General features: G+C 31.0%; 2 protein-coding genes across 4 annotated transcripts; both read right to left on the bottom strand.

Moving 5' to 3' along the window:
* Positions 1-571: 571 nt before the first annotated feature.
* MYB52 (myb domain protein 52) lies at positions 572-2,108 on the bottom strand. Of its 2 annotated transcripts, none has more exons than XM_020360379.3 (3): positions 1,642-2,108; positions 1,043-1,444; positions 572-926 (listed from the first exon to the last, which is right to left on the bottom strand). In XM_020360379.3, the coding sequence occupies exons 1-3, from the start codon at positions 1,754-1,756 to the stop codon at positions 775-777; spliced, it is 669 nt and encodes a 222-aa protein (XP_020215968.1). In that variant the 5' UTR covers positions 1,757-2,108; the 3' UTR covers positions 572-774. The 2 variants fall into 2 exon arrangements, with proteins under 2 accessions (XP_020215968.1, XP_020215969.1); XM_020360380.3 differs by having other exon boundaries at positions 1,058-1,444; positions 1,642-2,107.
* A 9,948-nt stretch (positions 2,109-12,056) lies between these two features.
* D-CDES (D-cysteine desulfhydrase) lies at positions 12,057-16,485 on the bottom strand. Of its 2 annotated transcripts, none has more exons than XM_020360198.3 (9): positions 16,152-16,479; positions 16,008-16,073; positions 15,631-15,936; positions 15,394-15,485; positions 14,100-14,192; positions 13,662-13,719; positions 13,472-13,585; positions 13,019-13,116; positions 12,057-12,374 (listed from the first exon to the last, which is right to left on the bottom strand). In XM_020360198.3, exons 1-9 carry the CDS (start codon positions 16,311-16,313, stop codon positions 12,170-12,172), a joined length of 1,194 nt encoding a protein of 397 aa, XP_020215787.1. In that variant the 5' UTR covers positions 16,314-16,479; the 3' UTR covers positions 12,057-12,169. The 2 variants fall into 2 exon arrangements, with proteins under 2 accessions (XP_020215787.1, XP_029127273.1); XM_029271440.2 differs by having other exon boundaries at positions 12,306-12,572; positions 16,152-16,485.
* Positions 16,486-17,254: the final 769 nt, after the last annotated feature.

Here is a 17,254-nt window from a genome sequence, read left to right as displayed (position 1 = left end):
TTCTAAATAACACATCTCTTCTAATTTTTTATTTTTTTTTAAAGTAAAGATGGAAGTCAAAGTAAGTTTTTCACAAATTGTTACTCCTATCAAAAAATTGATCTTATCTGATCTTTGGACAATGAAATTAATTATATCCAAATGCACATGAAAAAATACTTATGCATGAGATTAATTCTAGTTCATGAAAATTACTTTTATTTGAGCAATCAATTGGTGGTAACCCTGACACGTAAAATGACTATTTTGCCCTAGTTTTTTATTTTATTTTATTTTATTTTGACTAGTTTACTTATAGTTAATTTATTTTAAGTCCAAAAACAGTTTATTTATGACACTCAAGAAAAATGAAAAGTAAAATGGTAATTTACAATATATATATATAGAGAGAGAAATTTTATTAATTTCTATGAAATATTTGATTGACTACCCGGAGAATTAAGTAGAATATTTGTGGTTTATTTCATAGCATAGTTTAAGTTTCAATTGAATTTAACAACTGAAACTCACATATAGTTAATTAATGTTAATCATGTTAATTAAAAATATGAAATATATTTACAACCATATATAATGAGAAAGAATATTTTTTACTATAAATTTGTACAATTTTTTGTGTTACAAAAGAGAAAGATAAGAAATATGAAAAGAAAAATAGTGTTATAAAGAAGTATTGTATCGTATAAGGTAACATAACTACCCTTAAATACATAACTTGCAGGGATCAGGGTTGAGACTTAGTTCTTGTCAGCATGTGATCTTTTTGCAGTGGTGTTAGGAGCCTTCAACAGACAAGAAATCAATGAATGGGACACCATCTTGATTGACTTCCTCTTCATCTCTTCTGGCATTGTCTGTCACTTCGCTTTTGTTGGAATCCGTATTTACTTGAAGAAAATCGTAGAACTCAACTGATTGACTTCTATCTGTAATATTAAACAAAGTGTACGTACGGAAAAAAGACATACAGACATATAATTATAGTTATATATGAATTAATTATATAAGAATGCGGGAATTGAAACTGTGTAAAGATCAATACCTATATATATGTTACCTTGAAGCATTGTGGAACTAGAACTTGGACGTTGAAAGTGAAAGTTATTGTCGGTAAATTGGAAAGGGAGAAGAGTAGTGTAGCTAAACTTATCATGGCTAGAAGGTGTTGTTGTGTCATAGTTAACGCTAGTGTTATAGTAAGGGTTTGTTTGATGAGGTGCAGGGCGTTGTTTAGATCTTTCTCGACGAATCCTTGCCATCATGACATGCCAGTGATTCTTGACAGCGTTATCGGTCCGTCCAGGGAAAAGTCTTGCAATCACAGCCCATCTATTACCATGAATTCGGTGAGAAGCTACAAGACGATCTTCTTCTTCCTCTGTGAATGGATTTCTATTTATTCTTGGGTCCAATTGATTGAACCATCTCAATCTGCAACTCTTCCCTGAAGTAATATAATTTAAGTTTACACCACTGTCCACTACAGACAAATCTTTAGCTAGATAGCAAGGGAAGAGTAAATTAAAATATGGTAATGTTGATTTCTAACTAGTGAAACTGATCATGTCTAGGTTAATTAAAAGTTATAATTAATTAACAAGCTATCTATCCAGAAGATTAATTAATGAATATTGATGTCACCTGATCTTCCTCGGAGCTTCTCAGCTATAGCGTTCCAATTATGGGGTCCATAGTGTTCCACCAACTCTCGAAGTTTATCATCCTCAGCTGGTCTCCAATGACCTCTACTGCACATATTTTCTCTCCTAGCTACTATATATAAAATAAGAGCAGAAAACAAAACCCTAACTCAAGATCACTACACTAGCTTATTGCTTGGTTGTTTTACCAAGCCCTCTAATTAAGGTATAAGACGAGAAAAGAATAATAGAGATGCAAAGAGAAATGGAAACGAAGTAAGCTAGGAAGGGACTAGGGAGGGTAAAGAGAATATATGGTGGGAAAGTGTTTTCCGTTAGAGAGTGGGAAGGTTTGGGCAGACCTTGCACCTGCGATTGATGCAAACGTTTTGGCTAACAAACCCTCTTATTATAAGTAACATAAATATATATATATACATGTGATGTGAGGGGGAAAAAAGAGGTTGCTTAGTGGAGAGAGTTTGGTTCTGCTTTCAACGTCTTTCCCAGTTTCTAACCTACAACGTCTACTTATAACCCACCGAGCTTGCTTATTTTTAATATTTATTTATTAGGATTGATTTTGCCAAAAGTATGTGACATCCGCTGCAAAGTACGTATCATATACCTCGCTTCCCATTATTAATTATACGTGTAATTAGAGTGATAATTCATTGATCCAAATTAAACGCTTTTAGAAAATTTAACAATGCATTGCAGACATGTTTTGATTGCAACTATATATAGAAAAAAAAAAATCAACAAAAGGGATAACATTTACTTAAGAATGGCCGTTGGAGCATATTTGTCTCACAGGTAACACAACAAAATGAATTATGTTTGAAAGTAAGGAAAAAGATGGGGGTTGGTATTCTGGTTAGACCATTTGAAAGTTGTAAGCACACGGATGGGTGATTTAGGTTTTGATCAGTTTTCAGGCGTAACTAACAACATTTAGCTTAGAATCCTTAGCTGCACCTGCACGTGGACTCAAAACTTCCCACCCTCCATTATTAGAGAACAAATAAGTTCCATTTGATCATTCTAAAAAAAAAAAGAAAAAGAAAATTTGTTCCAAAAAAATGCATATACTTGAAGGTACTGATCACTTCTGTTTCAACTTTGATAGATCAAAATCTAATTTTAATTAGGTTTAGACTTGTGGTCAGGTTTTGGGTTTTTATTCTTGAATTTAACCTGTTCCCTCTAATGGTATTTAAATTATAATAAAATTTCAATATAAAATTAAATAAACTTATTTATATTGACAATATATATATATATATATATATATATATATATATATAAATAATTGTCTCCATTGAAGACAATGTTATTTAAATTAAAAAGAACTATTGTGTACGATAAAATTTTCCTTCTGTAATATTATATAAATTTAATATATTTTGATTTTGAACTTTTTTTATTATTATAATTTTTAATGTTCCCTTTTATATTTTATTTTATTTAAATGTCTTGATATAAATTATTTAAGGAAAAAAATATGAGAAGAATATTGTTCAACCGACACAAGATAAAATCCAGAAACTATTACAATATCAATAAGATAAAATACAATGTTTTTTTATTTATTATAGATATACAAGCATTAAACAATAATTATTTTTTTATGAATAAAAATCATAGATAGAGGATGACAATAGTAACTATATATTATCTTAATTTTATATTATATGTTATTCAAATTGAACAATTAATTATAAATATATAATTTTTATTTTGATATTTTTTATGATTAATTTTTATATATTTTAAAAGTAATCAAATAGTAAATTCTGAGAAAAATATTAAATAATTATCTAATTATTATAAATTTTATTCGGGAAATGAAATTTATGGTAGTAATGTGATAGAAGTTGGTAATATAATGAAAGAATTTCTTTTAGAGAGGATCTTAATCCAAATTTTTTACCCCTACCATACCAGTGCATGGATGTCAACTAGTATATATGACCCACAATTAATGCCAAAGTAGAACATGAGGATAAGATTTTAACAAGCATGAATAGTTGCTGAAATTCGGTTAGGAACTGATTGATATTACGCAACTGATGAAAATGTATTAATAACAATATTTTCGTTGATGGCCATTATTTAACAACTATTGCTTTCAAATTGCTGTTTAATCATTAACAATTGGCTAATTAAAGAGTCTAATAAGCAAATGACTTTAGATAAGTAAACTGCCAGCTTCTATTCTAAAGCCAGTTTCCATTTTTACAACTCTAAAAGTGAAATATGTGTGTGAAGGTAAATATATGTTTTCTTTGCAAGACCAACAAACAAATAAGCATAGAAGGGAATACTTGTGAATGTAAATCTATAATAATAATAATTATACTTGAAAATGTCTACACTGTTCATTAATTATCAGATAAAAAGAAAAATGACTTGCAGCATTAGTAAACATTCCGTTATATATTAATATTTAATGTGGGAAAAATCATGCATTGACTGTTGGCCTAACCTTCCCCCAATTAAGTTGCTTGTCTAAAAAGTGAGGGAAATCTTTCACCCACCATTTCTCTAGGCCTAGGGTTGCTAACTCAGCCGTTTTCTTCAATTGAGAACAAAACCCTCAATCTCTCTCTCTCCACCAATATAAAGGAGAAAAATCTGATATGTACCTTTTCATAATATTTGACAAATCATGAATCAATTGGGGAGATGAAGTTACTGTAGTAAATAAACTAATACATATATAATCAGAGGGTGAGGAAGTTTGCCAAATGGTCCATCCGTGGATAAATTATCTATAAAAAAATTAATAAGTCCTTTTAATTAAAAAAAAAACAATTCTGCTGATTCATCACTGTTTTTTTTTTGTACTGTTGTTGTGTATTACTTTTTATATTAGGTGTGGAAACAATGCATCACCGACTCACGTTACGTTTGTATCCCTGTAAATTAACAATATAAATTATAAATTTAATTAATGTAATATTTAATAAATTTATTTGCCATAATTCTTAATAACGACGCAGTAAAATAATCAACATAACAGTTAAACAATTAGATTAACTTTAGTATAAGTTATAAATTTAATATAATAAGTTATAAATTCACTTACCATAATTCTTAATTATAGTATAGTAAAATAATCAATTACATTAGTGTTGAAGTTTCATAACTATGGTACATTTTAAAAAAATCATTAGAAAAATTATGAGTGGAATAACCCATTTTTCATATATCACATACTATCAAGAATCACATTAAAAGTTTAAATTTTAACTTCTGAAACATGTTTTAAGAGTTTTCATTAAAAGAATTTTATTTAAATGAAAGAGTAACAATCTTTTGATCATCAAATACTAAAAATGTGTATCTCTACCCAATAGTGTGTGCAAATGTCTTTTTATTTTTTTATTTTTTTAAGGTTCATGCGTATTTATTGCTTTAGAGATTTAACATTTTAATAATATTTTTAAATTATAATTTCCTATGGCTCTACAACGAATTTAAAGTTTTTATTTATTAATATGTTCAATTTTTAAACAATAAACAGATATAATTAAATAGGAAATATTTATTAAAATTAGACCTAGAAAATCGGTAATGACTTTTTGTATCTAAATAAATGACAATAAAAATTAATTAATCTAAATTTTAATATTAAAAATTGTAAACAAATAAATACATTAATTTATACTATATATTATGTTTATCTATAATTATGTAAAAAGATGATCCATTTTTCATGTATATGTTTTTTAAGATCTTTTTACTCTTTATTTATTATGATATTTGCACACTATTTTCTTTTAGTGTAGGATAATTCAATAATTTTATTTTATTATTCAAATAAAAATCATTATTTATAAAAAATAATCTGGCCAAACATTTTGTAGCTTTCATGTTTCGGTCTAGAACATTATTAACAAGACACGAAGTGTCTTTTATTCACGGATATATTTAATAGTAATGTTACAATTGAGAATCATAAAATATAAATTTAAAAATCAACTAATCAAAAATATAGAAAGATTAAGCATATATATAAATCATCTCGCTTATATAAATTTTTCTGTATGACGTGCTTTTATATATATATATATATATATATATATATATAATTTGGATCAGATAAATGTTAGATTGTGAACATAGTTTAAGACTAAGATAGTCATTAAGGCTCGTGATTCTTTATCTGACTAATGTATTTTACTTATTTATTTATTTGTATTTGATTTCAATCAGAGTTATGTATATAATAAAACTTTTTTTTTCATTAAAGTTTTTTATATACATAACATTGATTAAAATAACATTTTACATCTTTTCTAAGACCGATGTTGATCCCATTGATATTATATTTAGTTTAATCTTCTCCGGACGTGGTTCACTCCTACAAAATCCAAGGTGGAGAGGCCAATGATGATTTATACCAAGAAACATAAAAAATAGATATAGGAACAATATGAGAGAGGAAAAATGACTTAATTATTTAATCGATAAAAGTTTTTGTCAAAATCATACTTGCTTTTCATCAATGGCAACTTAGGTATAAGGAAGATCCCTTAGAAGCAGATAGGTATCTTTATTTGGAAGGTTAGTTTATGTCTGGAAGTTATATTTACTTCTCAACCATAGAATTAAACTAAGAAAACCAACATTTCCAATGGTTCCGATACCCACAAAAAAAATGGTACACCAACCTACCGTACACTATAACTAATGTATATGTGCCCTCACTTTTCCCACAACTTATATCACTGGTGTCATTATTAGGAATTTAGGATTGCCAGACCCAGCAATGTCACTATCATCAATTTTGGCTATCAGTTAATATTCTTTCCTTTTTCTTTCATAGTCGTTTAAGATTTTGGACAAGATTTAAGGAAATCATTGATATTTTAATTTTTAAAAATATTTATTATTTACTTTTCTATTTTACCTTTTACTTTTTTTTGCATTTTTTAGACTGTTGAACTATAATCTATTCTATTAATTATTAATAAATTGATTACACGTGAACTGTAACCTACTGTATTTAATTATACATGTCCCTTTATTTGTTTTTTTATAGTATTTTGTTAGGAATATATTGCTCTTATAAATGCACATTAACTTTATATGAGTAGTTGAAGAAAAAATAGGTAGATATTAAAAATAAATATACATATTGTTCAGTAAACATGTATTAATTATCAAGGATAAAAATGGAGAAAAAAAATTAATAAATTATTAATTTTAGTAAAATAACAATAAAAAAATAACAAATTTTGATAAAACGACTATGGAAAAAAAAAACGGATGTAGTACTATTTTTCGGACTTAGTTGGGAATACCATCCACATTAACTGAATGCACTTCTTTTTAACTTACTTTTGAGCTCACGGTATTAGGTACAGGACAGATATGTAAATGCCCTTGTTGGGCAGGTTTACATTCCGTACTTAAGGAGTAGGAAGAATAGGAGTAATTTGGTGGAATATTAAACGGTTTACACCTTTAAAATTCTCGTTTGATACTGTAGGCCTCAAAAATGTTAGTATCATAGTATGATAATGATGTAGTTCTGAAGATGTCTTGGTATCTCAATTTTATTCATCTAATCAGAAAAATAAAATTTGGTAATATTCATAAAAAAGTGACATGAAGGTGATGCTTCATTCTCAATATAATCAGAAATTGCAGCCATTAGCAAGACATCCTTCCATAGATATACACGGTGATCCCACACCATGTATGTTGCATAAGATTTGTAGTTCAAGAAATCTTTTCATTTGTGTACAAAGTAGTGAAACCATCAATAGTATGTAGAACATGAACTCTATCATAATCATATCTTTTGGCTCAAATGTAAGGTGATGCAATGATTTCTAGAGTCTAAGCCAAGGATAATTGCAACAGTTTGCATGTATAAATTCGATTGGACTCACGAGAACCCATTTCTTGTGACCACCCATCTGAAGAATCTTAGTGAAAAAGATTCTACAATCTTCAGCGTCACTCAATGACTGCATCAACATGACAGTGTTACAGCCCACTAAAATTATTCCACTCATGCTCCAATCATAGTTTTGCAGGTTAGGAATTTAAATTGGACTGCTTTGCCACGTTGGACACCACAAAGAAAGAAATTATTAGATTTCAGCGTGCGAAAGAAGGAATATCAATCCACGAGTCTACTAATCTGCAGGACTTACAGCAGTCAAAATACAATTATACTAAACACACAAGAGTACAGGCAATTAACAAATTGGATGGTTAATTTTTGTGGGACTAGCTATTTAGTATTTACTGATCTCAATTATCATAATCACCCAATTCAGCACATCACCATTGAATGAACTGATAATGCAATATAATGACCCTCGGTATTAGCTACTGATCACTTTTCATAAGCAATCCTTAAATAATAACTATCCTTTTTGATGTATAAATTATGTCTATTATTATATCCATTAACTGTTCAATACCTAACAAATTGAAGAAACAGAAGTTATAAAAGTACAGGGATAATAGCATATATACTTAAAAGTCTATAACCGTTAACGTTATGGCCAGATGTATCATGCGCCAAGCTGTATCCAGTATTCCAGTTATCTAAATTGTTTGAAATCTAATTTTCTGTTCTCAATATATTTTTTTAGTTTCCCCTAATTTGCTTATACATGCTAAAGCGTGCGGGCGTGGTTTCAACAGTTTTTAATAATAACATAGTAATAATATTGTCAATTTTCAAATGGTTCCGAGGCACTAAATACTGAGGTAGAAGATTATTTAATTTATCTAACTTTTGCAGAGAGTATGCAAGTTATCTCCATTGAAAAGAAATTAGTGATTCGAAATATAGCACAGAAACTATTTGCAAATTGACAAGTATCATGTCTAATTCCATTTCATTTATATGTGGTGCCCCTGCCTCCCTGCAATTTGTGAAATTGTGTTTCTTTAATCAACGTGTAGCAACTCTAGTTGACAACTTGGTTTTCTAGCCATTGAAATGCCTCCCTTGGTCAACTTCGTTGCTGCTTGATTTCGTGGTGTGCCTTTTAAATGAGTTACCGCAGTAGCACGTGATAATAAAGCGAGCTGCAAGAACTGTATATCAGGCACTAATCCGGTTTCTCCTCGGAAGATTGCTAATAATGCACTACTCACGTATGAAGCTCGCTGTAAGCGTCGCATGGCTCAACATGATACTTGCCCGATTTGTAATTCCCAGTCTAAAACCATCTTGCATGTCTGTGAGACTATGCCCTCCCACAGAACTCCTTTGAAAAAGGTTATTGCACCGCTCCAGCGATCGTTTCTTTCGAGCCATGGATACTCAACAATGGATCCTTCTAAATATCGATGGACGATCTATATTAAGAGAGAATTGGGATCTTGTTTTTGGGGTCTTAACTAATCTGCTTTGGAAAAGGAGACACGAATTTATTTTCTCAAACAAAGGGGAATTAAACTCCTCCTTACCTGCCAAGAAGAATAGATATGTTGATCAGATTGAACATGCAAATATGGAGCAAGGATCAGTCTTTCAAATACAAGATCAGGTGGTAATGGATAACTCTATGGAATCTTCCCTACCTCATCATCGGCTAAACATTAACTGTTATGGTGCGGTCTCTAACCCGACTCACAATGCAGTTTGTGGTAATTTACTCTTATATGAATCAGATCTCCTTGTAGGAGATTTCTCTCATCCTCTAGAATTAACTTTTGTTATTCAAACAGAATTATGGACCATTTTCTACGGTCTTAGGTTGACTCTAGCTAAAAGATTCATTCACGTAGCTATTTTCTCAAACTCTATTCAAACTCTTAATTTGATTGATCGAGTAACTCAACCCAAAGAATTTAATCCTTTGTAAGAATCCATTGCCTCTTATGTTGGAATGGCTCATGCAATAAAGTGGAACCATATCAGTAAAATTAAAAACATGATTGCTGATTCTTTTGCAAAATATGGTCTCTCTTAAGGATGATGCTTGTATTTTTGAGTCTCTTCCGCTCTTTGTGATCAGATTTTTAAACTCTTCCTTCATCAGGATAATATTCGATGTGTAATCATTTTTTCTTGGGTTTTTAGCCCCTTTATATCATTAAAAAAACGCTTTACCTCCTCCATAGATATTAAAGTTCGTTTTATCTAAACACACTCTACCACCTTCCTATCACTCAACCTTTTCATCTTTTTGCATTCTATTCCACCTATTATCAAACATTCAAATATATCCTAAGGGGGGTGTATTGGTTTAGGATTTTGTAAGATTTTAAAAGACTTTTTTTGAGTAAAAAAGTTTATTGGTATTCAATCAAAGATTTTATGTCACTTAAAAATAATTCAGTGGTATTCAATATGAATTTTCAAGATTTTTTAAAGAGTCTATTAAAATTTATAGGTATTCATTTGAGATTTTTTACAACTTAAAAATAATTCATTGGTATTAAAAAATATAAGGATTTTAAAAGATTGTTGTATGAGATGAATTTTGAAGGACTTTCTAGTGCTATCTATAAATACCAAATTCATAAAACAATCCCATCCAAACCCATCAGATTTTGAAGGATTGTTTGAAGTGACTTTTCAAGTGCTTCAAGAATTTTCAAGTGAGTTTTTCATCTTTTTTTTTTTTCTATGCTTATGTCTTCTCCATTTTTTCTCTGCTAATAGTATTGCACTATTGTTCATTGCTCATATATAATATTGTAGTACTGTTCTCATTCCATTTTCCTACTTTGTGAAACTCCGATATGTAAATGATAGTATCATTGACTTGCTCTATTTTTCTGTTCGTTCTCTTTAATTGACTTGCTCTATTTTATTCTATTTAGTTGAATTTGTTCCTTTATATAACATTAAAAAAAATGCTTGAAATTTTAACTTTTAAGTGGTAATTTTTTTATAACACACGTCAAGAAAAGGAAAAAGTGAAAGATGAAATTGATATCATGATCTCTACAATATATATATATAAGATGAATTTGAGTTAGGTTTTTGTGAGTAGAATGAGATGAAAATGGATCTTAGTTACGGGAAGAACTCTCTCAGCATAAAAACTGCAATCTCTCTCCGTCTCTTGAGTTTGTTATTTTTATCCATCCTCCTTTTATGACTCAACAATTATTTTATTTTTTTTACTGTGAATTTTTCTTTTTATTTTTATATTGTGAAATTAGAATTTTTTTATATTTAAAAAAAGAAAATTAACATAAGACATTGCAATATCTAATTTTTTAGGGTTTAGGGTTGTCGTAACCGGGATCACGACGGGATGACGCTAACATTTTTATATTCAATGGAGCCGCCACCAATATTTTATTTCAAGGGAAAAATATTAGAAAACCCTTTAAAAGATAATCTTTAAAATTAAAGTTGGGTTCTGGAGTCGATTACGTGTAGGGAAGGTATTAGCACCCTACAACGCCCGTAAAAACAGTACCTTTAATTAATTGCGCAAAATTATATAAATTTATAAACATTTATTTTTTCCTCAAAAAGGTGTATATATATATATATATATATATATATATATATATATATATATCTTTTTTTTTTAATACGAGAGATGTTTCTTTTGTATATTTTTTTTTGAGTCCGGATAAAATTGATTATTCACAGTTGCCCCTCTTTATTTATTTCTTATTAAATAATCTAAATAAGGTAATTTAGATCATTTGTGATAAGAAATAAATAAAGATGTGAATTAATTTTATCCAGCTACTCAAGGCATAGCTCCTAATGTTGATGGAATAAGTTCTTGGAAGATTCAATGCTTTTGCTTGAAGCTAGTCCAATGCTAGAATGTTGTGTTGGGATCATCAAATGCTGGTGCTGGATTGATTGAATGTTGATGGAATGGATGCTAATGCTGGAGTGGTCGAGTGCTTGTGCTGTATCGACCGATTGTTGGTGCCAATTCAATCAAATGCTGGTGCTGGGTTGATTGAATGTTGATATTGGATCGACCAAATGCTTGTGCTGGATTAGTCGATGGGTCGCGCAAGGTAAATACTGGGCTTATACAAAAGAAAAATGAAACTTGTGCCAGGTAGATACTGGGCTTATACAAAAGAAAAACATAGCTGGTACCAGGCAAATACTGAGCTTTAAAAGAAAAATGTAACTGGTGCCAGGCAGATACTGGGCTTTAAAAGAAAAATATAACTGGTGTCAGGCAGATACTAGGCTGTAAAAGAAAAATGTGATTGGTGCCAGACAGATACTGGGCTTTAAAAAGAAAAATGTAATTGGTGCCAGACAGATACTGGGCTTTAAAAAGAAAAATATAATTGGTGCCAGACAGATACTGGGCTTTAAAAAGAAAAATATAATTGGTGTCAGGCAGATACTAGGCTTAAAAAGAAAAATATAACTTGTGCCAGTTAAGTACTGGATTTATACAAAAGAAAAATGCAACTTGTGCCAGGTAGATACTGGGCTTTAAAAGAAAAATGTAATTTGGTGCCAGGCATATATTATATATAAACTTATTTAGAGTAAGATGCTACAAAATATAGATGCTGGCAATGCCAGGGTTTTTCATTTTCCTTCTCTAGAACATCTTTCCAATACCATCCTGCCTAGGAACAGATTCATTTACATCCATTCGCTGCCAATTCCCAACAAAGGAAGCCAACTGATCGACCTTGTCATACAATCCTAGGAGGCCACCCGTATGTATGAAGAGGATCCTTCTCCCTTCCCACTTCTTTGGATTTTCATGCATATCTTTCATCATTGCATAAGCAGCCTTACCACTGAGAGGGAATTAACAACCGAATATTAAGTTAAGTAACTCGGTACTATTCAATGCATAACATCCAACTATTACATTTTCTATTATTACTTAATACTTTTTTCTCCCTTTCAAATCTGGAATATGCATGAGTTCCCTTGAGGTACAGGCAAAGGAATTAAAAATAAGAAGTATCAAACGGAAGTGAAAAATTAAAACCCTGAAAATGAAAAAGAACAGTTAATACTTTCTTATTAATAATATGGAGTTAATGAATGGTACACGATTATTAACAAACAATACCCATAACATAAGTTTTAGAATTCAGTTTTTATAAATTCACAAACTTTTCCATAGGACTTACTTTCTGACTCTTGAAGATTGATGATTAACCATAAACCGAAGATGAATGTAAACTATATGAGTCCTATGATGCCGATCAAATAATTGCATCAAAATTTTTAGTATTGATTTTTCCAGAAGGTTCACTAGTTCCAATGATACCATCAACACAAATTTTTACAAGATATACACACGCATATAAAATATGATGTACAAAGAGTGGTCCTCTGTAAGTGAAAAAGTGAAGATAAAGAAGTAATTTTGTTCTTAATATATCCAAATAGAGCACTTTGACAGTATACAATGTATGGAACAAGTAAATACCTGTATACTGGGTCAAGAACAACACCAGTAGCCGCAGCAACTTCTTTTACAAAATTAAGCTCCTCGGATGTATTCATTGCATAGCCAAGACCCTTGGCCTGTAAACAATTAAATTCTCATTATCAACTGAAAGCATTGTTAACTGAGATGATGAAGCAAGTTTCCAGATCACGGATGTATGTGTTTGTAAAGACTTCGTATTATGATTTATGACTGGTCACACAAGCTCGTTAGGTCTGTGGGAGTTTATCATCCATTTACTCAATAATTACTAGTATCTACTCTTTTCCCCTTTAGCTAAGGGGTTATCCAATTTGAATACAGCATGAAAACCAACAGCAGCAAGATCGAGAAAAATAGCATGTTTAACATATTTTCACAGAAGAACCTTTATAAATCTTATAAACAAGGGAAAAAACTGTTCCAGCACTTCAACTCTACAAAGACACTCACATTTTGAATGTCGACAATATCTCTCGAGCTAACACCAGCTTTTAGTCCATCAAGCAAACCTTGAGTGAAGTTATGGAAGTAATCCGGGTCATCACAAACAGAGAATGCATGTACCTGCAGGGAGTACATAAATGATATAAGAGGCTCACAAAAAGATGGATTATCTGAGTCTTCTTAATGGAAGACATACCCTTGCTTTCAATGTACTCAATGATGATCCTAGTGACAAACCAGCAACTGTGCCCCCACTGAAAATTAATAAATATACGATGTTAAATAAATGAAAATATAATTAACTATGATTTATTATATAGTGTTCTTTAAAGGTAGTGTATCCATTTAAAAAATGAACCATAACACTGATTAAGCTCACATTCAGTAGGAAGTTTGGTTGCAAATTAAGAGCTGATAGCATTGGCATGCATAATTTTCATCACCAGATCTTGTTTTACTAAGTACTATATTAAACCCAAGCCTCTAGAGGAAGATCTTTATTGGCACTTGATTACATCATAAATACTAGAAGAAGCCAGAAAACTGTTATAAAAATCAGTTACTCATACAATCCAATCAAGAGGAAGAATATGGTCGCTATTGAAAAGATAAAGAAGTCAAAGTAAACCAAAACCTGCCACAAGCCACAACAATATCATCAAACTTGACATTGTCTGTTCCCCTCTGGATCTGCTGCTCAATTTCTCGAACTGCCTCTATATAACCCCTGAAAGGAATGATTGAATCATACCAAGAATTTAAAATAAATAAATATTAAAGTATCCATCCATGATGAGTTGGGAACAATGCAGTTCAAAATTTCCATCCATGGAGGCCCCTCACCAATTTTACAACAAATACCTTCACAGCTAAAAATATTAAAATAACAACCATCTTTGGATAAAAAGAGTATTTGGACCCTGTTAAAAGACTAACATACCTACAAAGCTTAACTACAAAGGCACATTTGAAGCACGATGAGGGACCACACAAGCATAATAGCATACTATAAATAGTTGGATCACAACGCAATTTTTAGTCCTGACAAATGGTGGTTGATGTACAGTGTGTACAAGGTTTCGAGGGAAAAAGGAGAAAGAAAGGAAAGGATGGAGGAGGAGGAGGATTGAGAGAGAGGAGGCTCAACAGAGAGAACAATTGAAGAGAGGAATAAAGGGCTGGGTATTTACTTTTAGATGGTGTTGTGCGTAAGACAGAAAGTAGTCACTCGAGTCATTGAGTGACAAATTTTAAGATTTTTGCCCTATGTTTCATCTTTGCTTTTCTGTACCATGACTAAAATCAACATAAAACAAGTATTTCCATATTGTCTAGTCCTTCAGTTTAGCAAATCAAACATGCTATATATCTTGAAGATTTAAGAATAATAATTAGAATCTTTAGATAACTTTTAGCTATGACCAGCAAAAAATAAGTAGCCAATAAACAGTAATACATTCAGTGAAAAATATAACCCTCCTTCAAAGGTTTTTATTACTGTATTACTAATCAGAAAAGTGAGACATTTTTTCCCCATCATTTTTGTATCTTCAATCCAAACAAATTGATGAAGAATTGGGTTTGTCCCATAAAATTGAAGACATGGTAAACACGGTCAAATTTTAGATTAAACACGCAAAAAGCATTAGTTGTGATCCCTACTAACAGAGCATGTGTTCCTTTGATAAACATAGCCTGTAATTTGAAAGGAAACACAGGCATTAAAATTGAAAATGAGCTAGGCCTAACTCAACTGCAAAAACTAGCTTAAGTAGAAGGAGTGACCAAGTCGTAAACCAAATATCCAAAAGCTAAAGCAAGAAAAATAAATCATTTTATAATACATTTGAAACAATAGGTAATATATTTCATACCCTAGAATGTTATAAAAAGAATGATACTAATGAAAATGGTATAGTCTGACTGACCATGTTCCCAAAGAGTTTGATCCACCAACGGGTATAACATATGGCTTCATCCCTTCCTTTATCAACTTTTCTTTTAGGACATTCGTGAGCGTCTAAGGAAAAGTTGAACAGATAAAATATTATTCAGAATAAAAAAAAAATGAGCTTAGGTGACTGAAAAGATGTGTTGCTTCCAAAATATGGCCTAGACATCTAAACCAGACACCAGTGGTTATGCTATGGAAGTAAAAGACTGACCACGCTTCCAATTTTTGCATACTCTTGTTTGGATATAAGCTGAAGGTGAGCTCCAGCGAGACGCTCAACGAGAAGATTGCCGGTGAGTCCTGGATCTTGGTGAACAAGGAGGTCAGAAGTGCGGAGGATGAGAAAACAGTGGAGGTTCAAGTACTTGGCGGCGACGGCAGTGGCGCGACAATGGTTGCTCTGAATGCCTCCGATCGTAATGACAGAGTCGGCACCTTGCGCAACGGCATCGGCCATGAGGAACTCCAATTTCCTCACTTTGTTTCCGCTCAGTTGCATTCCGGAAAGGTCGTCTCGCTGTGGAAGGAATGAAATGATGAGAATTGGAGTGTGCGTGAGTGAGAAACAGGAAGAGGACTGTACTGTACCTTGATCCAGAGCTCCGTGTTGGGGGGCAGATTGGGAAGGTTCCATCTGTGAATTGGAGTGGGAAGCTGAGAGAAAGGATAGGATTAGGAACAAGTAATTGATGTAAACGAAAAGAAAGAGAGTTTAGAATTAGAAATACAAACATGTGCAAGAGAGAAGACGTGAGAAGGTAAAGGGTGGAGATGGGATGCCCAGGAAGGAGGACTGTATGGCTTCTTCGTGAGGAAGTCAAAGCCCAAGCTTGATGCCATGTCCTTCCGATTGGATTTCAGAGCAGCTGTACCTGTAATTCTAGCAATTAGCATTCATTCATTCAATTCCTCACAACCATCATCTTTAAGATAATTCTTTGTATAACCTAATCAACTTCCAATTTCTCCTTAAAATAAAACTAAAATTAAAACTTCCAATCTACTAATTAGTAATCAGTAAAGAATCTCATGAGTTCAGGAATGATTAACCAAGCCATCAGTTGTAGAAAATGTTTTGACATTGAAAATTTTATTATACAAAATATAAATGATACAAAGAATAATCCCAAAAAAATCATAAAGAAGAATATTTATCTCTATTTATACTAAAAAAATAGTCTCTTGAAAAGAAAAAAAAAACATATGTTTACTTAAATGATTTTTTTTTTTTTTTTTTTGCATTTACTTATACTAAAAAACAAGCTAAATAATGATAGATGATAATTTTATCCCAACTCTTATTATTAATAATTAATATTAACTAAAATATTAATTTTATTTATCAAAATTTAAAAATCAATTCATCATTGAATTCTTTAAACCATTCAACATTTATCTTTAATAGTTTTACGCTGCTTATTTTTATCTCGATAGGTATTTGTTACCGTACTTTAAATTTAAATAATGTTTGAACTCCACTCATAGAAGAGTTTTAATCATCCCGGCAATTATTAAAAGTGATGAGAATCTCTACCAATACATTTCTTTGTGAAAAAATATTACAAACGAAAAGCATTCTAACATGTATTTTGTCTTTTTATTGTACATTTAGATCTTGCTTATGTGAATTATATTTTGATTATCTCAAAATACAATAATATATTTTTTACCTACACCAAGACCATCAATTAGGCCTTTAAGCTACAAAGCTTCTTGTATTACTTCTATAGTTGTCATATACTTTTGTTTATGTTGTTGACAAGGCAACAATATTCTGTAAGGTTGCATGCTAACTGATAACACTACTTCTAAGCATGAAAATATAACTTGTAAAA

Source organism: Cajanus cajan, chromosome 2 (assembly GCF_000230855.2).
Source record: "Cajanus cajan strain Asha chromosome 2, NIPB_CcT2T_4, whole genome shotgun sequence".
Taxonomy (NCBI): Eukaryota; Viridiplantae; Streptophyta; class Magnoliopsida; order Fabales; family Fabaceae; genus Cajanus; species Cajanus cajan.
Note: the sequence above shows the minus strand (reverse complement) of the source record. Positions and strands in the feature narration are given on the sequence as shown.